The sequence below is a fragment of the Serinus canaria genome, chromosome 1A, assembly GCF_022539315.1.
Source record: "Serinus canaria isolate serCan28SL12 chromosome 1A, serCan2020, whole genome shotgun sequence".
NCBI classification, from domain to species: domain Eukaryota; kingdom Metazoa; phylum Chordata; class Aves; order Passeriformes; family Fringillidae; genus Serinus; species Serinus canaria.
Genome location: NC_066314.1, coordinates 40,437,736 through 40,464,360, shown reverse-complemented (window position 1 = coordinate 40,464,360; position 26,625 = coordinate 40,437,736). Strand labels below are relative to the sequence as shown.

At 37.8% G+C, this 26,625-nt stretch overlaps 1 protein-coding gene across 5 annotated transcripts; it reads left to right on the top strand.

The window, feature by feature from the left end:
- Positions 1–26,625, top strand: RASSF9 (Ras association domain family member 9). Of its 5 annotated transcripts, none has more exons than XM_018910124.3 (2): positions 1–180; positions 22,897–26,625. In XM_018910124.3, exon 2 carries the CDS (start codon positions 22,913–22,915, stop codon positions 24,170–24,172), a length of 1,260 nt encoding a protein of 419 aa, XP_018765669.2. In that variant the 5' UTR covers positions 1–180; positions 22,897–22,912; the 3' UTR covers positions 24,173–26,625. The 5 variants fall into 5 exon arrangements, with proteins under 5 accessions (XP_018765669.2, XP_009084939.2, XP_030094406.1 ...); XM_009086691.4 differs by lacking the exon at positions 1–180 and adding an exon at positions 219–481; XM_030238546.2 differs by lacking the exon at positions 1–180 and adding an exon at positions 934–1,075.

The following is a 26,625-nucleotide window of genomic DNA, read 5'->3' as shown; positions in this document are numbered from 1 at the left end:
ACCTGAAGTGGCTGGAGCCTCCCGGGGAAAGTTTTCAGTGCTTTTGGGGTGTGTGCGCGCCTTTACGGAGTTCCACACGGCAGCAAAGCCCCCTCTTTCCCATTTGCTGCCTGCTGCCCTGAGGGTGACAAGGCTGAAAGTTTAGCAAGTTCTGTGCATAACTCCACATCACAGGAGCAAGTGCGTATTCCCCCCCTCCCCTTTCTTTTTCCTGCTTCTAAACACCTCCTTCAAGTTCGCAGTTGGGCAGGACTCCAAAGGTGCAGCAGCAGCAACAAGCTGGAGTTCAAAGTTAGCAGTAAATTGCACAACTCCCAGCTCATCGCTGCGCTCGGTGACTATTAACAAGCTGGAAGGCGCTCAGGCAAAAAAATAGGGGAGAAGGGAGCACCCTCGAATTGTTTGGGGATCGCTGATGTTATGCAGCTGGGATCATGGCTCCTTTTGGAAGGAATTTATTAAAAACCCGGCATAAAAACAGGTAAAGTGCGTGGGTATGTGGAGGACGAGACAGGGCGCTATGGGATGAATTATTTTTTAAACTTTTTGTTCGGTTCTGGGGGCAGGATGTGTTGCCCGGACCGTGCCGTTCCGGGCAGCTGAACTCCGGAGCTCACCTGCGAGCGGCAGCCGGGCCGGGGCAGCGGAGGGGAGCGGGCCGAGGGAAGGGGCTTTTCCCTTTCCCCCCTTCCCACGGACCTGTCGTGCCCCTCTTCGCTCTGGCTCTTTTGACTCCTGGGGAATATTTTCCGTGAGCGGGAGGTAGCTCTTCCGGGCTTGGAGCCTTCCCCGGCTGAACGGAGGCGAACAGTGGCGGTGCCCCGCGCAGGGAAGGCGAGGCTCGCCGGGGCCGGGAGAACCGGCTGCGAGCCCGACGTTCGCGTCCCGTCGGCGGCCAGGGCGAGCCCGGAGCTCTTCCCCCGCCCCGGGACAAAACTCCCCGAGTTTCTCAGCAGAGGGCCGGGCTCCGGGCCCTGAGCCTTAGCCCCGTTGCCCTGAGAGGTTGACCGGCAGCCTGCAATCCCTTCGGATCAAACCCGTGCTTTATCTTGTCTGCTGGCTGTCAGCCTGGGAGGTAGGAGAGCATCGAGCTCTCAGCGTGGGGAGGCGGGGGGGTGAATTTTTTTTGTTGCTGTTGTTGTTTAGGCTTGAGCCCAGGATAGACTGGTACTGCATATACTTTTTTTTTTTTTTTTTGCTTAGAAAGTTCAGAGGGACTGCTGTGGTCCTTTGGTCTGCCACTGCGAAGTTTCTTTATGGGGACTTTGCCCCTTACGCCGTGCATGCTTCCACATGCCCCACACGCGGGCTGCAAAAAAGAGAAGGAGGGTTATGTAATCATGTTAGGTGCTAGGGTGGTACTAGATTTTTCAGGAGTGAATTTGCTTAGACCCTTACAGAGTGTACAGTGGCTGAGCCCATCTAGCTAAAACTGAACAGAAACAGGTCGCTGGAATTTTGCCTCAGTGAGAAACTCTGAAATCACTTGTAATCTCATCCCCATTTTGCCTAGTGCTCTTCACCAAAATTTAGTTTGTATTTAAAGGAATGCAAAGGATGATCTTTTCTATAGAGACTATAATTGAACTCCAAATAATCTTGTAAAAACATCCCATTTCCATGTTTGGCTTTTGGTTTTCACATTTGATATACTGAAAATTATGTGGGGGGGTGGGCTTGTGTTTGCTAGGATTGTGTAAAAATATTAAGTTAGAGTATTATATTGAATAAATGAGCTTGTAACTGTCAATGTTTAAACACTGGATACTATTTTAGAATTATTAATATTGTAGTTTACTGATTAAACAGCGTATTTTGGTAATGTGTCTGGAAACAGTAAAACTTTGATGTAATTCTCATCTGGTCATTTTTTGTTTAGAAGATCTAGAAAAGTGGACATGAACTTTTCCATGAAATTGCTTTCACATAGAGCTGGAAATTTTTTACTCTTAAAGTGGAAGTTTTGTTCCTGTAATCACTTACATGAATAAGGATTAAATCACAAAGCACAGTACCACTGCGTTCAATGGTGAAATTGTTTCTCTTTTGGGTATTTACAATATCTTCACACTAATTGCATCAATCTCATTTTGTTTGCTGATGTGACATTTTGTTCCTCAGGAAAAGAAAGTCATAATCCAAAGCTTTAAATAGGCAATAAAAATTAAAATACCAAAAGAACCTTTACTGGTTCATCTAGGACTTTCTATTCATTTTATCCTCATGTCCCCAGAAATAAATAAATGCCTCTAATGGCTGAGAGGCTTTGTGGCATAAGAAGGGGCTGTATGACCAGAGAAGTGTAGGGGGAGGGGGTCAAGAACAAAACAAATTACATACTTCTTAAGATGTGTTTTTATCTATTCAGATATTTAAATTTCTGCATGTTTAATGTTAGCTTTGATACTGAATTTTGAGAATGAAACTTCGGTTATGCAGTTAGTAAAATGGTTGTGCAGTATGAGAAGAGCTACGTAATAATTATTTCTCATTTTAATTGTATCTTGGTGAACTCATTTGAAACCTTGAGAAGTGAGCTTAAAATCCTTCACTGTGTTTAGGCCAGTAGTTGGAGAGTCAGAACTTGTGGCTCACTACTTTGTACTACACTAACTGCCTGTAAAGAAGGACCAAAAAGGGCCATACACAAGTGTATTTCTTTAACCTGCTGCTGCTTTGTAAAATGGGCCTAGTGCTCATTCGTATTTCTGGGAAACTCAGCTTTTTTCTTTTTCTCTGGAAGTTCCTAATGACCATTTGCTACATGCAAATATAACTCCTGAAAGTTGTAAGATAAGCAAATGAGGAATAAAATCTCTGTTTACATGAGGACATAAAGCTAAGTTGAGGTAACAAAGGTAGGTGGAAGGAGAGCCAGAAGGAAAATGAAGGCGTTACAGTCATTTGCTCAGATAACAAGATGACACCACTGTAATTAGTGCTTGTCTTGCAGCATTGCCCAGAGGTTCCAGATCAGGTCCCTGTTTAATAGTAGGCTCTTTACATCCAGATTGTAAATTGTCAGTCTCTGCCCCTCAGACCTTTTAACAAAGAGGTTACACTAACTGGGTCTGTGTCTGAGTGAGAGGCGAGGGACAGGGACGTTGTCCATTACGCCACCAGTCTTTAGAGAAAGAAACTGAGATTAAACCTCCGGAAGACAAAACCTGTGCTGAACTACTGTTATCTTCAGTCAGTATTACTGTCTTGGGCTTCTGAAATGTTACTAATACAGAGACAGCACAAAGCCCATGTAGCCAATAGATCACTTAAGCCCTGGTTTGATTTCAGGGGAGTGACCTCTAGGATTGTGACTCCAGCGTATGTTTCTTGGCAAGAAAGACAATAGTGATATTTTGATATCTTTTTCAAGAGATATAATTAGTTTTTATGGTATTCTTTGTCCTTCTGTGACAACCAGAAGTAATCACAGTCCCCAGAATGTGTATGTGCTTGTCACTGTGTCCCCAGGAGAACAATACTTCCAAGACACCCCACCCACTTACAAACCCAAATGTGCGCAGCAGGGACAGGTTGTACCCTCTAAGGCAACAAAGAAAAAAATCAAAGTTTCCTGCAGGACTCAGGCTCTGCAACATGAATAAACTCAAGGGGATTTATTTTTATGCAGATCTCTTAAAGGCACTTATTTTGAGAGTGAGAGGAATGCTCAGCTCACATCACACTTCAGAAGTGTAGTGAGGGCAGGAAATGCTTGGCTGAAGGTGGAGGAAGAGAAAAGGCACTGAGTTCTTTGCTCATAAGGTCTAGTATTGATCTAACACATTTCTCTGCAGAGACAAAACTGCTCCCTGTCCAAACATGAGAAATACAGAACATAGATACTTGCAGTGTTTAAGTACCAGGGTTTCACTTCTATTCGATTTCCTGGTTCCTAAGCAGAAGAGGAATTTATGTTGCACTGATTATCGGTAGGATTAAGACTTCTCTGCTCTTGGCTGCTAGATTTGATCACTTTTGAAAATGTGTCTTTAGGTTTATTTAAAAACTTCAAGGATATCTGGATCTATGTCATAGTGAGAAAACTGATCTCATTGCTGTTTCTTTCATTGCAACCACTTCCTTGGGTTTTGCACATAAATTGTTGAATCTCTACTGTTTCATTTGTGTTGTAGCTGGGATCCTGAAAGGGAGAGGGTACAGATAATCCATCTTGATGCTGTAGGGCTGTCCTGTTATGTTCAACACCTTGAGAATTTGTTTTGCCATGTCCTATGTTTACTACAAAAGTTTGTACGCTCTGTTGGTGTGCAACAATTCTGAACCCAGAGTAGTGTTTCGTGATTAAACAATTGTGTTACAAATCTGTTAATATTTAAATGTGTTTAGTAGTTTTGCTTTTCCTTTCTGTATTTTTTTCTACCTTTTACTGTTTACTATTTTCCACTGTTTTCCACTTTTATCACTGCCACGGGAGTTAGCGTATCTCTGTAGGAGGGAAGGACTTACCTTGCCAACTCTTTAATTCTGCTTTTCTTTAATCAGCTCATCTCTTGTTCAGAGGTAGAATGAAAGACCACGTATCTCCATCCAATGTTATGGATAGAAGAGGGAGTTCTTCCTGTCCTGACAGTCAGAGGCCCCTCCCCAGTGAGAGACACAGTCAATTATTCTCTCAGTTTATATAGTACAGTGCAGGGTAATGAATTAGATTAGAGACTTCATCTATCTGATACTGACTTAGCATTTCCATGATCCCTCCCTTTCTCCCTCCCTCCAGTAGTTTCTCATTGCATCTAGGTAGTGATTTGTGTGTTGCTCTGAACATCTCTTCTGCTCTACCTACGGCTGAGTACACTGCTGTACCTTGATTTGAAACCTTGATGAAGTAAAACTGAAAATGCTCAGCATTGAGGTTTGGACTGGTAAAGCTCTTGGAGATCAGCTGCTTGTCTGAATGAATTGTGTATGACCCACACTGTAAGTCTGATGGGATCATGGGAGATGTCTAATACTTCTCTTGGATGAGCACACGTGGATAAAAGTCTATATGAAGCTATAAAGGTGCTTTTTGATACAAGACTACGAGGTATTTGGTATGTATGTTGGAGAGGGTAGATAAAAGTTCTAGAATCAGTGGTGCTGCCTGTGTTAAATTTTTAGATTGAAAAGATGGTGCTTGTTTTGTAATGGTAGAATGCATTATTCTTACCTATTTTTTTAACTTTTCCCTGAGTGTGAGATGTATTAGTGAGATATCAAAGAAGTTGTTCCTTTTTGAGCCAGACTTCATACATTATAATTTATTTTCTGGTCTTCCTCAGAAGCTTTGTCTAAGGGGTCAAAATGGTTGCACACATTTTCTAGTAATCTTTGTACATATTTGTTCACTTCACTTTCAGGAAGAGCTTTTCGTCTAGCAAAACACTGACCTTATTTCTAAAGAGTTAATTATCTACTGTTCCAGGAGGGCAGGCAGCAATTTCATCCTGAAGGAGTAAATAAAACGAGTAATAGAAGTGTAATACTACACCATCTAAGAGCATGACTTCAGTTAAGTTGAAGCTAATCTTAAACACTAATGTAGTGAAGAGTCAGGCTGAGAGATACATTTCACACCAAACTCCCTTTTTTTTTTTAAGTAAAAGATTAAAAAGAGGAAAACTCTTGCTGGTCAGTGGTCATTTCCTATTTTACTGTTGAAAAACTAGTATTGTGCATGAAGAAAGACACATTGCTAAATATGTAATTAATTCAGTAGACAGAAGTGAATTCTCAGAGTTGAGTATTTTTTTAAATTGTATTTAATGAAAGTCAGTGATAATCACAGAGTAGTACCTCCTGATTTACCTGTGCTCAGAAAAAAAGTTTTTTGTTTGTTTTATATGAGTAATAATAACAATTTAAAACTCTGGTCTGAAACACTATTATTTGAAAACATTAACATCTCTTATGCTGTACAAGCCTTAATTAGTCCATCCAGCTTCTATATTTAGTGTGTTGGTAAATCCTTATTAATAGTGACAGAAAGTATGATGCAATATCAACAGTTAAGACCATGCATTAAGGGAAGCCCAGGACTGAATGTTGGACATGCTGGTACCCAGTTGTGTGCATAGGTAACTGGGCTATTCTTGTCACTTCTGTTGTTTCTCTTAGGTGTTATGGTACTCTCGAGATGATGACTTTCTGTCTTCTGTGCAGTGTTTCTGTGCTAGCAATTCCTCAGGTATCAGATGGGACAGAACAAATAAGAGAGTTTCAGGAAGCCTTGTCCAAAAGAATACTTTTTTGAGCACGTTTCTGGAGCTTGACTCAAATAGGCTCCAGGATTAGCCACTTTGCCTTTTCCTGGTTTGACCTAGCCAGAAATAAACTTATGGTGCAGGTGTTGCAGCAGTGATAACGATACCAATTTTTTTGTGACCTCAAACACCCGATAAGTTTACATAGTTTTCCTTAGCAGTAATTTGGGTGTTAATATTTACATGCCTCAGGAAAATAAGTAGGACCTGACTAGACAGTGTAAAATGTGTAGAAGTACAGACTGTGAAAGGCAGTTAGTGGGAGAGGTAAGAATTAGATCTGTGAGTTCTTTTATTCTAGTCCTTATGCAGTCCACTAAACATAGATGCCATGCAGGAAAGTGAGAATACACTGTGGATTGTTAGCTTTGCTTTTATGTGATTTTTTTTGAGGAATTTTTCAATGGTTTAAAATTTTCCATAGTGTTAAAAATGTCTGGTAAGGAGGGTTTTAATGTCCCAGAAAGAGAAATAAATAGAAATGCCATGAGCATTTTAATATATTTTGAGGTGGTTTTGTGAAGTGAACAAAAGAAAATAAAATTACCTGCAGAAACTTAAAAAAAAAAAATAATAAAAACCCCAGAAAGTAAGGTTCTAGATGGTAATGATAATAAATTTTCATGTAATTGTATGTAATAATATGATAATAATATGTCATGTAATGTGTTAATAAGCAAAAGACATCAAACTTGAAAGAAAAAAATTCTAGTGCATGTTTGGTACATCTCTCATGCACTTTTTTTAATACCCTTTATTTGAAGATGTATTTCTCCTTCACCAACTCTCTTGTTTCATTCCCACTCCTGTCTGACTGAGTGCATTTTTCCCTATGTCAGTTTGAGACATTTAAATTGTAGTTTAGATGGTTCCTAGATATGCATTTTTGAGCATCAGCATTAGAAGAATCCAGGCTATGTTTAATCTTGGAGGTGATATAAACCTCCATTCTTCTGGGTTGTGATTGGTTTTTTATGACTTTTCTCCACATTAATTAGTAAGTTGCAGAATAATCATAGGAGAAAAATGTGTTTATAGAGATGGTGTTTGCTGTGAATATAATATATAATTTCTTTATATCAAGGGTCAAAATCATGACTCTGATTAAGTTGCTTTCTTTATTCTTCACCCCTATTTGCTCTCTTTCATTGATGTAAAGATTTCAGAGTTACAAATTTTCCATCATAATAATAAATAGAATCATCTCGATTAAAAAGCAGATTTTTTTTTCCTCCTTTTAATAAGACAAAAATATTGAAGCTTAAAATAAGTATTCAAAAGAATAATATTCTCATGTTCAAGGACAAAATCAGGTTTATGAAAATTTAATAATCTATTAGACCTTTGTTTTGGTCAGGTCTAAATGTGTTTATCTTACTTTAGCTTGTAAGGGTGTATGACCTCACTGGAATAATGCAGTTGAGTGAAGACTACTAATTTTTAAGAGAGTCTGCCCTTGGGTCTTGAACATGCAATTTGCTTTGTGTTAATAGATTCCATCATCCATGTAGAACATCTTACTTTGCTTTCCCCAGCCTCCTTCAATTCAAAGGAATTCTTTCCACAGAGGATATTTTCCACTGTGAAAGCACTTCCAACATTTTTCAGAGCAACAGTTGGGACGCTGTTTTGATGACCTAAAGTATACCTCATCTGTCATAGCCATAGGAAGTTACCAGAGTTTGCTCACTGATCAAAGAGTGGTTTAGTGATATTTATAAATGTGGGATCTTGTGCTGATCTGGTTCAGCTGCTGGTGTTTTGGTTGGTAAAATGATGTTTTGAACTGCTGTTTTGTTTGGACATTAGCTGTTGACAGACTTCCTCTGGACTGATTGCTGAGGCACTGGGTATACTTTTTAAACTTGATTATTGCCTGTATCTCTCAGGGCCACTTGGTTGTTAACATCCTGCTTTACTGAAAAGCCCTGGACAAATTGAGTTTTCTAACAATAATGTAGGATTGGTATTGACTTTACTGCACTTTCCCAGACTCCTGGTACTTTAAGGATTAGGTAGATAACTAATAACATTTGTTTACCCATGGAAGTCCCTACAGGTGTCTGATAAAGATCTAAGTTATTTTTGGAACTGCAGTTGTGGATGGTCCCAGTGCTTTTGCTGACACTCATGCTGCTCCTGAGATTCAAGTACAGAGTGAAACACAAATGTCAAGCTCCATCTTACTCTGCTTGAGCCTACTGAAAATTTAGGTATCTTGTCATCTAGGTACTCTTTGTAGTTAATGGATACATCTAAATACTTCTGGAGGGCAATTCATTTAGTCTTAGACAGGCTGTCAGTATGGGATTAGTCACCCTTTTGGAGGTGCCTATTTTATGCCACTGATTACAGAGGAAGGTCAGAAAATTATCTTTGACTGCACATCTACATTTTTAAATAGCTTAAGGTAGATGATATGAGCACCACCCAATCACTTTTCTTGGAGCATGCTCAGATTTGTAGAGCAGGTTATTAACCATCTTTTGCACCAGTCATTTTAGAAATTAAAAAGGGAAACATGAACAGCGAGGTGAATTACAGGTAGATCATGTATGATTAAGGAAGAACCATCCTAATAGCATGGATGTCTTCCCTGACCCTGCCACAAAATTCCTGCCTAGTTTTGGTTAAGACACATAAACCACAGTTTACAGAACTGGTTATTCACTGTGTGCTCCTCACTTGCTAAGTCAGTGTCCTGTAAACTCTTTTTACGTAAGGGCTGAGCAAAGGAAGTTTATGGATGTCTTACTTGGCACATGTCTATGGATATCAGTTCAATTAGAGTGGGAATTTAAATGAGGGGATAGCTTTGGTTTGTAAAAGGGAGTTCTTTCCCTACAAGAGTACCTAGAGATGAATTCTGTAATGTCAACCTGAAGAGCAATTGAACACCTGATGGTAAAGGGCATATATCAAAAGTTTGAATTCTGAAAAGTGTCCTCTGAAAGGGTTGTACCACACCTAGGAGAAATGATACAAATAAAAATGCACAGAAATTGAACAAATGTAAGTAATAAGGGCTAGCTTTATGAAGGTGCCTAAATGAAATTCCAGTCACCTAAGACAGTTTTTAAGAACTTTGGATGTTTAAATTCTGACTGGTAACATTGCCCAGCCCCCTGTACTTCTATCATGTCTTACACTGGCCCTGAACACAGTGCAGTTTGTGTTTCCCTCATTGTGCATTATTCAGGAAAGTCTTGTGAAGTTATTCTAAACTGAAATTCTCTCAGTATTTCATCTTGAAACCGCTTCATTTTCTGCTGGCTTTAGTTACAGTTAGGCACACAAGGACAAGGATTGCTGTTGAAAGCTTCAGGGAGAGAAGAGAATCAAGTTTTAGGTTGCTATACTAATTAATATTTCTGGTTTTTTATGCAGTGAATATTTGAACAGGATCTAACAGCATCGAAGTCCTGCCCTTTTGTTCATGTTTCTGACTGCTTTAGGTCAGTTCCTGCCGAACTTGCTGGTGTCAGCAAACCCCATTTTTAAGAGTTCAACTTTTTTTGTAGTCCTTTCTGTGGAAGTTGAAATGTCCAAGTGAGCATTATGAATTTCAGCAGCAAGGGAGACACTTGAAAGTTGTAATATTTGGTGTCTGCAATGCCTCAGTACCTTCCATGTCTTGACAAAACTGAGTACTGTCTCTTACATTCATTTAAGTGAGGCAAGTGACCGGTGTAGCAGAGAATGAATCTTTCTATGGATACACTGAATCAAATTAATTTTTGTTGAACTAAGTAGCGTGGAAATCTTTAACAACATCTGAAATTTTTCAGTACTTGGCTGCCTGCTAAACATATTTCTTTTGTGCTAAAGCATTTGTGCCTGGTAGGCATATATTCAGCATAAAAATGGATTTATGACAGCTTGTGTTGGATGTGATCACAGAATGCATATGTATAGCTCATGTACTGTCACATACGTACAATAAAATATATTATAAACCCCAAATTATTGTATATATAAACAATACATGCAAAAATAGACACTTCTGTAGATTGTATATTTATGCATCTACATATTACAAACCTGAGTACACACCAGCCTGTCAGAAGTGACGAACAGAATGTTCACATGTCACAGAAGAAAGCTAAATATGTGTATTTCTCCCAACATGACAGAGCTGTTCACGTGGCAGAGGGAAGCATGCCTTCATCCACCTGTCACTGTGGTAACCACTCAGCTTATGAAGTACCTTGTTTAAAGCCTTTTTATCCTCCCTGAGCTATGAGGCCATCTGCGTTGCTCATATGTTGAAAGGATCCCCACCTGCAAAGACATTTGGATATGTGAAATAAAGAAACATAGGATTAATTTGAATGTTGACTCAGTTGACTTTCTGTGAACTAATGACAACAAGTAGTTTGCAGTGTCTTTTTGGTGTCACCGCCTGCTTGGGATAATCACTATGCTGCCATAGATGTGTCTCACAAAACTAGCACCATTATTTCTCGGGCCTGCCTTGGTCTTTGGTCAGAGTCACAGAGCTGTGCTTAGCTTCAGCTGTGCCCACTGCAGATTTTTGGCCGGTATCTGCTCTCTCTCTTCATCACAATTCTCTCTCCAGGAGTTTCCACGTTTTCAGCTGCATTAAATTTTTGAAGTTTCATCCTGTTCAGTCACATTTGGATGGCTATCTTAGATGGTTTAACAAGGCTTTTATCTTTATGGCTTAATTCATCATGACTCATTGGAGATCAGACAAGAAGCTCAGCTCCAGTGGGAGGGTTGTGATGGACAGCTGACATGGTTATGAGCCTCTTCATATGGACCCAGCTGGAAACACATTATGTGAACCCATTATGTCTGTCATAGAACAGGTTTTGGGCTTAAGTCACAGTTGTTCAAATATTTTAGGATTCACATGGCTTTTTATCTGAATCACATGGAATGTCTTTCCTCTGCAGTAATCTTCCTTCATCTTCTTAGAGCTAAAAATTGGGAGGGAATGGGGGGCTACTAGACACCATTCTCTGTGTCTCTCTCTCTTGTCTAAACCTTTCTTCTTTGCATTAATTTCATACATTTCTCATTACTCTTGGTAATCATTATGATCCAGCTTTAAACTTGCTTCCAGATAGCAATTCATCCCTTTTTGCCTTTCCTGTCTGTATTGCTCAGCTGGCTGGAGCTAGTTTTACAATCTCCCATGCCCTCTTTTCGCATATCCATTGCTTGGGAAGAGCACAGTTGGTGAGGTTAACAATTTATTTCATTTGTTCGGCAGCTTCTTTAGAGAAGATGTGATCACATTTCAGAGACCCTGTCAGCCTGTGGCTGACTAACTACATATTGAAGCATTCATTGATAGGCAATTTTAGAAAATTACTTGAAAGCATAAGCTTCACAAATCTCTCAGTCTGACAGTGAACAGTAAAAATGCTTCAGGTTTCTTTTAAAAAAAATTATGTCCACTCTTCTCGTTAGCATAATTATTTATCTAGTACTCAATTTAGCTCTTTAGAATGAACATTTGTATAAGAGTCCACTTCATTATCTCATCTTTTTTTTTTCCTTTCAGCTCTTCAAACACTGTAAGTAATGGAACACATTTGTCACTGAATTGTTTTTCAGAAAGTTTGAGGCAGAAATTTAAAAGAAAAAAGAAAAGAAAGAATTGATTGTAAATTAAGTCTTGATGGAAAATCCTTTGAGGTGATGTTTTTCAAAATTATTTAATGAAAGCAAATGAAATGGGAAAGATCATACAATGTAGTTTCAGAGTGGGGTGGTTCACTCTGTAAAATTGATTGCAGTACATAGAGGAGAATATTAAAGCCCATCCTGTCTTTTTTGACTCCCAGAAAAATGTAGAGAGATACTTAAACTGTGATGCTTTTATGCTATACAAAAAACTGTGGACAAATCATTAGATTTTAAGAAGTTAGGAAAGGGTAATGATTGAGGAAGTTGTTGAAAAGCTCTAAAGCCTTGCTGTAGCCCAAAGAGCAGTTCTAAGCCCCCTTTCCAAGCTCCTGGCCATTCTCTACCATTCCCTTTGCATTGCTGCTATTGTTTGATACCATAGAACCCAAATGAGTATTTTTCTAATTTTGTTTCCTGAGCCTGAGTTTAACCTTAGGATTGGCAAAATGAAACCAAGTCCATCTGGACATTCATTTCATTATGAATGAGAAGAGCACTTGTCTCACATGGTGCCACAGAAGCAGAGAAGAGATGCAAAACATGCACAGCATATGAGGATTTGCAAGAAGGTAGCATCCCAGCCTCCTTCACATCAGGCAGTATTGGAAAAGTAGCATGAAGTCTTATTATTTCCTTGTCTGTATCTCATTCCATTATTTAACTTTCCTTATTATCATCTGTCTGCATATAGTACACTTTGTTCATGTTTTGGCAGCTCAAACCCAACCTCTGCATATTTTCTGTTTGTTTCTTCACTGGGCAGAATGTCAACAAAGTCAGGGGAGGGAAGCAGTACACTTTTGCCTTTCAACAAAAGCTGAACTGAATTTCATAGAACCACAAAAAAAGAAAAAAAAAACCAACCCAAAAACCAAACAAAAATCCAAACCAAACAAAAAAACCCCTTCATGCTCTCAATGCTTGGAATTCCCCTCACTTCTTTGATCTCAAAAGCTCATAAACAACCAGGGTGCTTCTAAAAGGCTGTTATAAAAATTCTAATGGGAGAAGTTAGATAACACAAATTGCTATTAACTGTAACACCAACTCTGTCGTTTAGAAGCCTCGTATTCCAAATGAGCTGTAAATTATTCTGCTGTCTCTATGCTACTGAAAGCGATGGAGTTTTCAACGCATTCTTTACATTATTAATAGGAGCTCCATAAAGTTTGTATAGTGTAGTCAGTGCTTAAATGTGCATATTTAACTAAGGAGCAATTTAAAGGATTGTATTTTTGCAATGTAGCAAAGTTCTTGTGGTAAATGAAAAGTACCAGTGGGATTTTCATGTATTCACTAGTGAGAGCTACTCAATGGTCAAAATTAATATGTACCATTTCCTGTATTGATATTTCTAAACTTCTCATGTTGCTCATTAACACTGAGGAATTTGAAAATGCCTGTATTCCCATCCCCCCATCATGATCTAAAGGAATTACTATCACTAAAAATGTCAGTGTTTGTTTTGGCTCTGGAGTTTTTCCTGGCTCTTCCATTCCTGTAGAACAGCTGCTTCCTCAGTAGCAGTTGCAATGTACACATCAAAGCATGTTTTCCCAGTAAAGTAAATTGTTGATATTACTGTTACTCATCTTGGAAAATATTTTGGTGGACAGCAAATTTTCTCAGACCTCCCGCTCCACTGTGTTATGCTACTCCAAATACAGGCCTGGTGTGATAAACGTGTTACCTGTCATGACATCTTGCGCGCACACCACGCTTGTTGGAATTCCAAACATTTTTTTGACTAATATCCACTCACCAACCTTATGACTTTGACTATACAATGGAGAGATGATGATTAGTCTGACAGGAAGGCAGATTTAAAGCAGGTGTAATTTATAGAGAATGTGTACCCTTAGGGGCAGAGGAAAATGTCAGAGGTAAGACAGGAGGAAAGGGCAGGGGCAAATGCAGTCTCCACTGCAGCCTTTGCACTTTGCCTGTGATTGGAAGTGTAAACATGGTATGGGGCAGAGCTAAAAAGTGAAGGGGGGGATCTAGTGAAATTTTGGTCGTCTTTGCTGAACATCAGCACTCAGCCCTTACAAATGAGGTTTTGCAAAATAATATTGGCCATTGTAGCAAAGACTCAGAGTCCTGTCATTATTAAAAAGAGCAGAAGGGGAGTTCAGGTTAATTCATCATAACTATTGCTCTTACCTAGTGAACAAGGTGTATAATTCCTCTTACAGTATCTCTTACTTCTGTCTTTCTGTTAGCGCAATATCCTGACTAAGTGCAATTTCTTGGCTTATTTTCTATGTAGTACATACTCTGCTATCCATCCACTTTGCAGATGATAGAATTATTACTGTCAGCCCTTGCTGGTTCTTCTTCTTGGCTGCTTATTTTCCTTTTTATCTGTTTTAAATATTATCAGGGCTTCTTTTCCTTTTTTTATTTTTCTTACCAGTTGGTCCCTGTTCAGACACCTGTTTCCAAGCAGGATAGTTATTAGAATGAAGTACATGACTTCCCATGGGATTTTTACCAAAGTCTTACATTTCAAGTCAGCAGCAGTCTGGTGTGAATGAGTTATTTGCAGTAAAATAATTATCAGAATTATTTTCTTTAAGCTGTCATGTTTTCATTCTATTAAAAAATATTACTATCCCATTGCAATTCAAAGTTATTCCACTGAAATTTGTCACAGACTACCAACACAGTATAAAGTGCTTAGGTGAACAGAAATTTCAACCACAGATCATTGCTGAATTGCAATGTATGCAGTTTTGTACAGTAGCTAAAGGTGATGGCATTATTCTGCAGAAGAGATGGAGGACATGCTTATAGTTTTAAGTACATACATTTTATTTCATGTTGGACATAATTTGCAACAGCTGTTGCTAATTAAAATGCTTCATAGAGCCTTCCTGACAGTATGTGCATCTTGCTGAATTAAAAATTTATGCCTTTAAAAAAGAACAGAAAAATGAACATTAAATATATACCAGGAAAAAAGTGTTGTAACTAGATAGTTGTAACAATACTTTCTTTAAATTGTTTTCTTTTTTCAAATATCTGAAATACTTCAATTAGAGCATCCCAACTACTGTGTATATGTGCATTTTTGAAAAATATCACTGGCTCACAAGATGCCTAATTTTCTTTTACTTTTAGTAAATGCCTATGTACATTTCTGTAAAGGAGGAAATTTTATCATAGAGCAAGATTAAATGGAACAGAAGCAGATGGTAGAGAGAAGTTTATTTCTCTCTATAAACAATAATTATTTTGTTTTCAGAAGTTCTGTGGTGTTCTTTCCAAGTCTTCCTGCAGCACTGAGACCACAGTGATTATTTGTATTGAGAGCTTCATTCTTGCAGTTAAAGTACCAGCTCTGTCTTGCCGTGACACCCTTCAGGTGACCTTTTCCCTGACTTTCCTATGATGCAAAAGGGAAAATGAAGCAAGTTTCTGACATGTCATGTATGGAATTTCTGTGTCCTGTATGACATGGATATTAACTGTGCCTCTATTAATATTGTTTTTAGGGACTAGTGAAGGGGAATGGTCATGCAGTTAGTTAATAGGCTCATTGAATCCCTAAGGCTTTGGAGTAATTCCAGCATCAGTGGGTAGTGAGAGAGTAGCTACTTCCTCATTGCTGCCCTTAGGAAACTCAGAAGTGTGTAATGTACTTAGGCAGGAGGCATACCAAGTATAAGATTTGGCCTTTAGTGCCTTTTGAATAACTTTACAGAAGAGGACAGAAAGTTAAGAGAAAAGGTGGTTTAAATGTGGATAGTCTGAATAACCATAATATGGACTTTCAACATGAGCCATTTATTCCTGAAAGGTTGACATACTTCTGACCCTAGCTTCCACATGGGCTGTGTATATTCTCTATACCTTTAATGTTTAAACTCTCCTTCAAAAATCTCTCTGGATCAAATTAAGTTAGTTTCTTCCATGCAAGAGCTGCAACACAGCCCCAACAGCTTTACCTTTTGCAAATTTCACAGATAAAAATCACAAAAAGCCAAAATATGTTTTGATCTTTTCTTTCATAATGCTCATCTATTATCTCATATACACACATATATACATACACACACATATATATGGTAACATGCTGAGATTTTGAAAAAGAAACAAAGCAATAAAATAAAAGCAATACATACAATAAAAGCAATAATACATGAAAAACAATAAAAGCAGTGTTATCTAAATGGTATGTGATGATGTATGTATTTTCTATGCTTTGACTTCATATTTGGTTATTGACTTCATATTAGGTCAGAGGTCTGGTAGAAACAGCATTTCCACACCATTTCCACAAAATCATTGGACATTAGGAAAATCTTCTTCACTGAGGGTGGGGTTGAGTACAAGAACAGCCTCTCCAAGGAGCTGGGCGTTGCCCCAAGCCTGTCAGAGCTCAAGGAGCCTCTGGATGATGCTCTTAGGTATATGGGTTAATCTTAGGTAGTTCTGTGAGGAGCAGGGTGTTGGAGTCAATGATCCCTTGGAGTCTCTTTCAGTCTGAGATATTCTGTGATTCTGTGGCTGATACCTGCACTTACATACCCTAACATGTAAGAGTCACTGGTATCAGAAGCTCTCAAATCACATGTAGCATGTGATCTATGCTACAAATATAGGCCATTTGTGTCAAGAAGGTAATATTGTAATATTAGCTTCTTATTATTTCCAGCAGGTAGATATATAATTAAGAAACATCACATTTTTGATCTATATCTTATCTTTCATGATAGTTATAGCTCAGCTCTAAGAGAGAACAGAGATTAATAATCTTGGCACTGAGATAACAAGGTTTTTAGAAATTGCAGGAAAACAAGGCAGTTTTTCTCTGGGCCCTTGCACATGGAAGAAGCATCTGTGGGTGTTGATCAAAGACTATAGCACAAACACACACTTCCCAGCAGGCATATGTATGTGGCCCAGCAGCATGCCCAAAGACCAGCCCCTTGAAAACTCTAGGTTATTAAATGCTTAGTGTGTCTTGCTTTCCCAGGATGAGCCTTGCCATTGTGTCACAACATTTTCAAAGGAGAGCACCTGGCTCAGGCCTGGCTGGGAGGTTGTTCCCCCCCTGAGCAGCGTGGCAGGTGGGAGATGCAGCACAGAACCTCTTGCTGAGGAGCTGGGAGCCTGTGGCTTAGGGAAGAACAAAGGGAATGCTGAGCAGCACAAGGAGCAGAGCCCTGCCTGGGTCCCCCTGAAGGTGCTACATTTCTTAGTGGACTCCAGGAAAGCACCTAGATGGCAGACCCTGAATCTCTTGGCAAGGACTCCACTGCAAGGATGCAGTAGGCAGCATCAAGATTGTCTCTTAGAGCCTTTTTGTCTTCTCCATTGAAGAAAGTGAATTGTTCTTGGTCATACCTTGGCATAATGTAGGGGTTAGCTTAAAGTTTAGAAGCATTTTGATCTTGCTTTGGGAAGGTCAGGGCAGCAGCATACCTGAGTACTCTGGTCAGTTGAGGAACCCCCCACACCAGTCTGTCAGTTATAAAACACAATTATCTGAATTTTTCCACTTTAGACTGTATGTACTGTTTGAGAGGGCTTCAGCTGTCATAGAATAAAACATGATTTTCCAAAAAAATCAGTGAAAAAATGACTAAGATATTTTACACAAATTACTTTCTAGCATGAGCTCTACAATGGACAATTTATCAATTATTAGGAGATCTATGCATTTTCAAGGAAAAGGTTTCTGTATTGCTTGGTGTGTGATCTATTTTCACCAGCTGACATTTATTCCATATAAATTATTTCAATGACTGGGAGGAGGCAACTAGGAAAATTTTTGGTCATAAACAAAATCTCAGATTTGAATTTCTTTCCTAAGTCTTTTTAAATCAGTTAATCAGTTTGATTTATTTTCACAGAGGGTAGGTCAAGAAATATGGTAATATTGAAAGAGGAATTAATTTTTTTTTTATTTGGGGGTGGAAGTCTAGAAATAATTTATTGCAGTGAAGGGAGACAAGGTTATCTATGCTTTTTTTCAACAAAAGGAAAGTATTCTTTTAGTGTCCATTATATTTCAGAAACACTGCATTAAGTTGCTAACAATATGATAGGGAAGTGATCTAGTTACAATAGAATGTTTGCAGAAATTAGTCTAGAAAAAGAAGCATCTTGTACACATGAAGGTGAAATTCTAAAAAGTAGGGGATCCCTTTATTTGGTTGGCATGATTGGTTGTAAAACTGGTATATTACATGTTTCAAGAAGGCAAACATTTATGTTTGATATGTATGTTTTTGGGCCAGACATACCTTAAAGTCAGTGAGTATCAAAAGTGCCCCTTACAGCATTTAAGATACCTCATATTTTGACTTTTTGTGATGTAAGTAAATGTTTTTGTTTTGTCTGTACATTACTGGAATGTATTACCTTCCCCTAGGCCTGAAGAATAAATTAACAAATTACATATCTGACACACAACACTCAGTTTGTGCTGGTGTAATTAAGACTGTGTGAGGTCTAGAGCACGATTGGATGGGGTTTTGGGTCATCTTGAAGAGAAACAAGGAGCAGAAAGCATGAAATTAGCAATCAAACCAAGCAAACAAAAAGACGGAAACGTACTTTTGACCATTATTTGACCCTCTGGTCCTAAGTAATTAGTGGCTTTGTACAAAAAAATATAGACTTGCATGTTGTTGTTATCATCAAGACTTTATAAACTTAGATGTATAAGCAGAACTCTTCAGTGATCAATTCAAAGAAGCAGACTTCCAAACAGAACTGAAAGCTTCAAAGCCTGTTTACTGCAGCATTATATTTTTGAAAAAATATAAGTTGTCTAGCTAGTTTTGAAGACATTGCTCTTGTGGTTGTCAGGAAACCCAAACATTTAAACTGGAAAAACACTTTGGCTGTTACACTCCTATTAACTGTTAGGTTATTAAAAATGCCACTTCTTTTGTGTCCCTTACAAAACTGCAGGACAGGAAATTCAAGGAACCTGTAAATATGAGAAGGTTGCCTCTCTGTTAAAATGACTGTTTGAAGGCAGATATTGTTCCTGAAGATTAAAAGATTTCCTGTCAATGACCAAAATTTATTCAAGACCTTTTTCTTAGCATTGAAATGAATTAATAGATTTCCTTTTATATTACCAGCTAAATTGAACAGTCAAGGTCTAAACTAGGTTGTGACATTATGATGTGTAGGTCCCACATTTAGTTGTCTGTACTAAATCAGCTGCTGCTGTAACCATTCTGCTGTTACATTTCTCTCAGATAAACCAGAATCTGAATTAATCTCACCTGAATGAATCTGATTGGGTTAATCTCACCTGATTTCAGCTACCTGAAAATGGGCTATTGGATTGAAGGTGGCCACATAGGTCTTGTAGCAAATGAAAGAGAGAAATAGCTTCCTCTGATGATTGTTCCCAGGGATCAAAGATGGGCTAGGCAGTAGGGATTCTTCTTGGAAGTCTTCTCTCTCCTCTTGATGAAGAGGAATTTTGGTGGTGAATTTATACTGAAATCTTAACTTTCAGATGAATTCCACTTCATAAATGCAGAATCTGCTCTTCACTTCCTATGAGGAATGCACAGTTTAACAAAAGATGTTTCCTAGTACTGGCATCTTCTTGCATCCTGAAAGCAAGATTTTAGTAATTGTTATTCTGTGACTTACACAACAGTGCTTCCTTTTTGTTTGGAACTACCTGAATTAACTATGAAAAAAGAATTATACAATACATATTACTTGAAAGGTCTATGGTGAGGTTCCAGTTTACCATGTTTAGTGGAAGATAATAAAGAACCACTTTTGATATTTTAGATTATATTAGAATTCCATGGCAATGTAAGATTTTTATAAATGTCTGGCTAGTTCTTTTTGCTTAGAGGTAAAGGTCAAAAATTGAGTGGAGTTACTGAATAAAAATTAATATAGAATTTGTATGTGTTTGTCCCTATATATATTTTCTTAAAGAAATAATTTTGTGCTTTACCATGATGCTTTGATCCAAGAATTACAGAGATGTTCAGAAATTCTTTTAATTTCTTCTCTTCTTTTCTGTAAAACGTGACCATATAATTAAAAGATGTAGGTCTATATACATTATGTACTGATATATGTGTAAGTACTTATTTTCTAGTATAAGCTACTCGATTTCTTTGTGTACCTGCATGTGCATACATTTTCCAATTGTGCTACTAAGTTATATTTTTTAGGCAAAATAAAGAACAATCCTTTCCCAAGAAAGCTGAATGTAAAGTCTGGGCAGACAGGTGCATCATAACTGAAAAAGTTACGGGGGGCAATAGCAAAGTGTTGAAAACAGTAATTTAAAGATGTTATTTTTACATCCATATTGTTTTCAGGGATCCTGTAGAGATTGCTGTACAAGATACTGTGTGTTTCCATCAGAAGTTTGCTCAACTCCTGCTGAACTCTGTGGGAATTCTGTATAAGAAAGTATAGTGAAAGTATTTATCAGTACAGTCATGATGGGATGTCTAGGGGGTCTGCAGATTTATCTGAAGGTTTTCTAATAGCACAGAGAGAAACTGGCTTCATAAGAAAACTTTAAAGGAGCCAGAAGAGACAGTAGGCTTCTGCTTAATCCACATAATCAGTTACATACTGAAACTATTGACTAGGAGAAAATATGTCAATCAAACAAAAACAATAAAAAAATAGGAATAGTTTTGATTAGAAAACAAATTGTATAAGACACTCAGAAGAATGCTAGAAGAGACTACGTTCATTTCCTGAAATGTATTTCCTAATTGCAAAAACAGTCAGGAAAGATACAGCCTGAATTTACTGCCTCAGAGTCCCCACTGTGTTTTTTTTATATTTTTATGCCTTTTTTTTTTTTTTTCACTTTCAGTACTTCTATAAGTTTAAATTCAATGACTGGTAATACACTTGAATTTTTAAATCAATTATTTAGGTATCAGTAGTGAACATGGTTTGAGGCACTGTATTTTTCATGATTCATTTTGTGTAATTTTATGCATAATAAATGATTTGTTGCTTTTTTTTTACCTTTTAATATCTGTAGTGTAAAGCAAATACTGAGTTATTTTTAGTCACAGCTGATTAATGTTGCAACTGGCTACTATTTACCTGAATTTCAATTAACTGCCAATCTGTTAACAAAAAAAAATACATAGCATCCTGCATATTGTAAATCTCAGAGGACTTACTGATTTTTTAGTGTGTGATATACTTCACAGAAATTCCATTTAATCTAATATCATCCTGCATTCTTTCCTCCCCTATTTAACTTGAATATTACTCTTTCTTTGTGCCACTTTGCCATTTTCTGTGTCTGTGATATGTGCTTTCTTATCTTGAGAAGTAGTCTATGAAAAAATTATTAACTTTTTGAACACCAGTTTAAAAAAATTATTATTGTAAAATGCTGGTCTGTGAGGGGGAGCTATTGGAGAGGAAAAATTATGCTATTACTCAGAGTCTTCTACCAAAACACATTTTACAGAGAATGTTCCAAGACCTGAAGCAATGTAGTTGGACAGAGCTCTCCTGTGCAATAATACTAATAAACTTGCACTTGTCAGTTTTATTAGTATTCATTTGCAGTTTCCTTTCTTTTAAGGATTTTTGCCTCCTGGTCAGAGTGGCACCTAGAGCTGAGTGAATCATAGTTCAATTTATTGGATTGCAGTGTGTCTGTCATGTTGTGTAATAATTAGGAAAAAAGAACAAGCTGGATTGCTTTACTAATCATAGGGTGTATCTGTAATTAGGCTAAATAAAACTCTATGCTTACTACAACTCAGAAGACTAAAAAAGTTCTGTGATAAGTAGTCCTAGATGGAAACGTGCTCCATTGCACCCTTTGAGTATGGTCTGAATAGTTATTTTCCTTTTCAAGCTTTCTCTGTCAGACTTGGTTAAACCTCATTCATTCAAATTAACTGCAAGGGATACTAGAAAATCCAAAGACGTTTTTTCCTTAGGGAATTTACTGTTTTATCATTTTATGCAAGAGGTCAAATCATCAGGTCTGGGTAAGAAGAAAACTATTTAAGTGGAGTATTGAGGAGAGGAATATCCAGGCAGCTCTGCCAACACAGGCCCACAGCAGTCCAGGACCAGATGGGGGCAAACTGAAGAATTAGCTGTGAAGTGAACTGCAGCCTTTGGTCAGCTGAATTGCTGTCTAGGCACTAGAGCTCCAGGAGCCAGAATGGGATCTCAGACCCCTGGAGTTAGATATCTCAGTGTATAGGGAGGTACCTAATTAATGGCTCATTCACTGTAATTCATAACCAAACAAGTAAATAAACAACTAAATAAAATTACTTTTTCCCTTTTCTTGCATTTCTGTATAATTTCAAATAACAAAATAAAATGCAGACCCATGTATGTATTCTCTTGCAACTGATACTCTCTCACCATTCACTCGAATTAAGGCTATTCAGTTCTTCAGGAGGAGCAACAAATTTCTGGACAATTATTAGAGGAAAAAAAAGTAAAACAATTGTTTTTATGCTTGTGTGGGTGCAAGTCTGGCAGAAGAGCTGTAGATTTATCCTATTGTCAGATTCATTGGTGGTTTGTCATCTTTCCTCAGTCCATCCATGCTCAATGCATTCTTCCCTTCAGAAGCCATTTCTAATAGCTTAGAAATGTCTGTGCAGTCTTTGTAATGAGAAAAAATATGAAGATCCAAAGCTGTGCTGTTCTAGGTCAGTCTGAAAGTGTAATGCAGATTGCCAAACTTTAATACACTCGTACTAGGTATACAAAACCAAGATTTGATAAAAGACATTTTGTGACATTCTCCTCCAGCTGGAGTAGTAATAACACTAAAGCAGTAGTCACTTAAAGCTGTTACTTAATCCAAAGACATTTCTTCATGCAATTTGAGCAAGTAAATTGTCTTGTACAACAATACAGGAGTTTTTCAATGTGTTAGTCATATCAGAATTATAGTGATTATTCATAATGTCTCTGCCATTGATATGTAATTTATACTAGGTCTCTTCTTGTTTTCCAGATCTCCCAGCAAGGACATGGCTTCAAATGAGAGAGAGATTGTGGTTTGGGTTTGCCAGGAGGAGAAGATTGTATGTGGCCTGACAAAACGCACAACTTGCTCAGAAGTGATTCAAGCACTGCTTGAGGAACATCAGACAACATTTGGAGAGAAAAAGATCCTTTTTGGAAAACCTAGTGATTACTGCATTGTAGAAAAATGGAGAGGCTCGGAGCGAGTCCTGCCTCCCTTGACCAAGATTCTGAGACTTTGGAAGGCCTGGGGGGAAGAGCAGGCTAATTTGCATTTTGTATTGGTAAAGTCAGATGCTTTCCTCTCGTTTCCCTTGTGGAAGACAGCTGAAGCCAAGGTAGTACAAAATGTAGAAAAGCAGTGGGACCTCAGCCCAGCGAACTACATGAAGATGTTGCCAATAGACAAGCAAAAGAAAATTGTGAGGAAGACTTTCCGGAAATTGGCCAAGCTTAAGCAGGACAGTGTTCAGCAAGAGAGAGACAATATGGAGACCCTGATTCATCTGATCATTTCTCAAGATCATACCATTCATCAACAAGTCCTTAGAATGAAGGAACTAGATATGGAAATTGAAAAATGTGAAGCAAAATTCCATCTAGATCGCGTGGCCAATGATGGAGAAAATTATGTGCAGGACTCCTATTTAATGATCAATACAAGTGAGGCTGAGCAGCAGGGGAGTAGGCCAGATGATCAAAAAGAGATGCATGACTATTTGAGCAAAAGTGAGGGAATTTTACAGGTTGAAGAGAGACTGAAGCATCACAAACAATTAATAGAGAACCTGTGTGCCGAAATTGAAAGAGAAGTACGTGGTATATGCCTGGAAAAAAACGGAGAGTCTGTTCGCACAGAAGGAGCAGCTCATGCTGAACTGGAAACCTCAGATTTGGAAAGTGTAAAATGTGAGCTGGAAAAAAGCATGAAAGATGGTCTGAGAATCAACTCATACCTGAGCTGCATTCAGAAAGAGCTTACGTACAGGGACTCACTGCTTCAAAAGAAGGAAAAAGAATATGAACTTCTTACAGAAGAATTTAATTTACTACATGTTAAGGACAACATTGAAACTAGGCTTCAGTCAAATGAAGAGCCATCCAAGGGCAGTGGCATCTCCAGTAATAGCATTGCTGTTCCTGACTTTGTTCATAGAGTGACTAATCTGGACATAAACGATACAGACTCTGACACTGGAATCAGCTCTACACACAGTCAGGACTCTGAAATAACTGCAGGGGACATGGTGCTGTTGTCAACATAGTTGAAAACAGTGACGCATTTTTTTAAATTTTATTTTGTAGGATATTTATAAGAATTAGTAAACCTGTTGTCTTGAAAGTTAAGCTCTTCAAGATATTAAAGCTGTGGCACTGCTTTAGCATAGTAAAGGGTGTCTATTTATCTCCTCAATAGTGTACTTGTGCTAGAATGCTATGTGCTAGAATGGGTGAACTGGTAATAGGTGCAAAGTTGTTGACTTTGCTACATCAAGACAGATTGTTTAGACTGTAATGTTGATACTCAGTGAAATGGGAGCATTCTGATTGTCTTGGACCAAAAGTTTGGAGATTTCATATCCTTTGGACTTTGGGTCTGCTCCTGCATCTCCCTAACTTTTTAGGAACGTGAAGTAGAGACTAGAGAAAGCTAGACCAAGAGCTTGATTTTCTGCTCTGTTACATTGGCTTTATACGGACAGAGTTTCCTTGCTATGAAGCTGCTGTAAAAGATTATATAACTGAGCATTTAATCTGTTAAAAAATAGTTTTTATGATAATGTAGAACAGAAGAAATATAATTGCATTTATACTGTATTTTTAAATTTAGTTTATATAATATCAGGATGATATTTTTGAAAATCCCTAAGTCCCATTTTAAAAATTACCTTCCACATATGGGTTTTTAATTTTGATTCTCTTTCAGCAGCTTTTATTTGCTTTTAAGAGCCTTGAACCCCCTACTTATCTGCTGTTACCCTGTAGTTGCCCCAGTGATGTTTAAGTCCACAGAGTTCCTGCCAGCAGGCATGTCAGGACTGCTTACGTCCTGCTTGTGGGAGACGCTGAAATCCCAGGCTCACACCTAACCCTAGGGGCATTTTCAGCAAGACTTTCTCCTGCCTATCTCACTGGTTGGATCCAGTGTCTTAAGCCTCCTGAAATCATGATTACCAAAAAAAGCATAGCAGAAGCAACAGGTAGGAACCAGACATTTTAGTCTCTGGCTAGACACTGTTTCCCAATAGCTTGCTAGCAACTATTTTCATATAGCAAGTAGGTTTTCAAATCCCATCTCGTACTGTTTTGGAGCAGGAACCTGTAAATCCTGCTTCCTCAGTGGGGACTTTGGGATACAACTAAAACTGATCCCCTTTATATAGTTAATAAAATATTGGGCTCCAGGTAAAATAAAAAAAAAGGAATGCAAAGCATGAGAATTTTGAAACTATGTGGTTAAATCAATTTTTTTCATTTAAGATGTAGCAGTTTATCTGAAACCCTTTTCCAGCATATTGCTGTAAGTCCAAAACAAAGCTGTAGAATTGATTGTCTCAGTTACCAAATAAGATTTCTAACTCTCTGCTAGAGGCTTTGCCAATGGAGAGCACGTGCATAATTTCTGGGTTGTCGTGTTCATATTTTGCAGATCAATTTGTTTAACACTTTTGATTAAAAGAATTGAATGGAGAAATAATTACATTATTTCGGAATAAAGAACGGTTCTGCAAAATTCAAAACAATCATGGAATTAACAGCCTACAAAGTGAGCAAATGGACAGTACCTAGAAGGTGCAAATGTAAAATTCTTTCAGATGCACTGCTTTCTTTTTCTTCATTTTTCTTCTCCAAAGTGTCTGTCAATAATGTGTTTTCTAAAATGGCCAAAGTGGTAGGACTGCTGACTAGCACATATTTAAAGCAGAAAAAAAAATTAAAAAAAAAAGACAAAAGAAAACTCCTTTTCTGAAAAGAAAATTTCTGTGGTTTATTTGTTGTGGGTTTTTTTCTTAATCCTGGCTATTATAAATAGTTTCTGTTTCAGCAAAGTGTGCTAGTTGCTTTAATATATTTTGTATTGTATTTTTTCATACAATTCTATTTGAATGCTTCAATAATAATGTGTAATATTTAGACTCATCAGCTCCTGATGGAAACATGATGTATGAAATATATTATCTTATCTTTGTAATAATTTATTAACGCGACTCTGCATCTTTTGACTCTGTGGTATCACTCTAAAAAGTAGTTAAGCCCAGAGCTCTGAATGCTGAGAGTAGACTAATGTATTTTATGAGTTCTTATGAGTTTAATTACCAATAGCTACAATTTCTATTGAGTCTTTTTTTTTTTATATATATAATTACTTAGAGGATAGAGAATTGAAACAGAGTAATATACACAGCTGTGCAGGCTAGTACAAGACCCGTGGGGGGAAAAAAATTAATTTCCACTCATACTCTACCAGGTTTATTTTGCTCATAGGAACTTGTTCAGATCCTCTCAACTGATCTTTGTCCACACTTGGTGGTTGATTGTACCTTCCCTGCAACTTCTAGGTCTTAAGAGTATAACTGTGTTTTAAGAAGAAAATAGGTAAAATAGGTTGAGAGAGAGTATTTCTTAAAAAATAAAACAATATTAAAAATCCAGTGTTTTAAAGCATTTATTTGAAGTTTGTACTTTGATATCTCAAATAAACTTTTTTTCTTTCAGA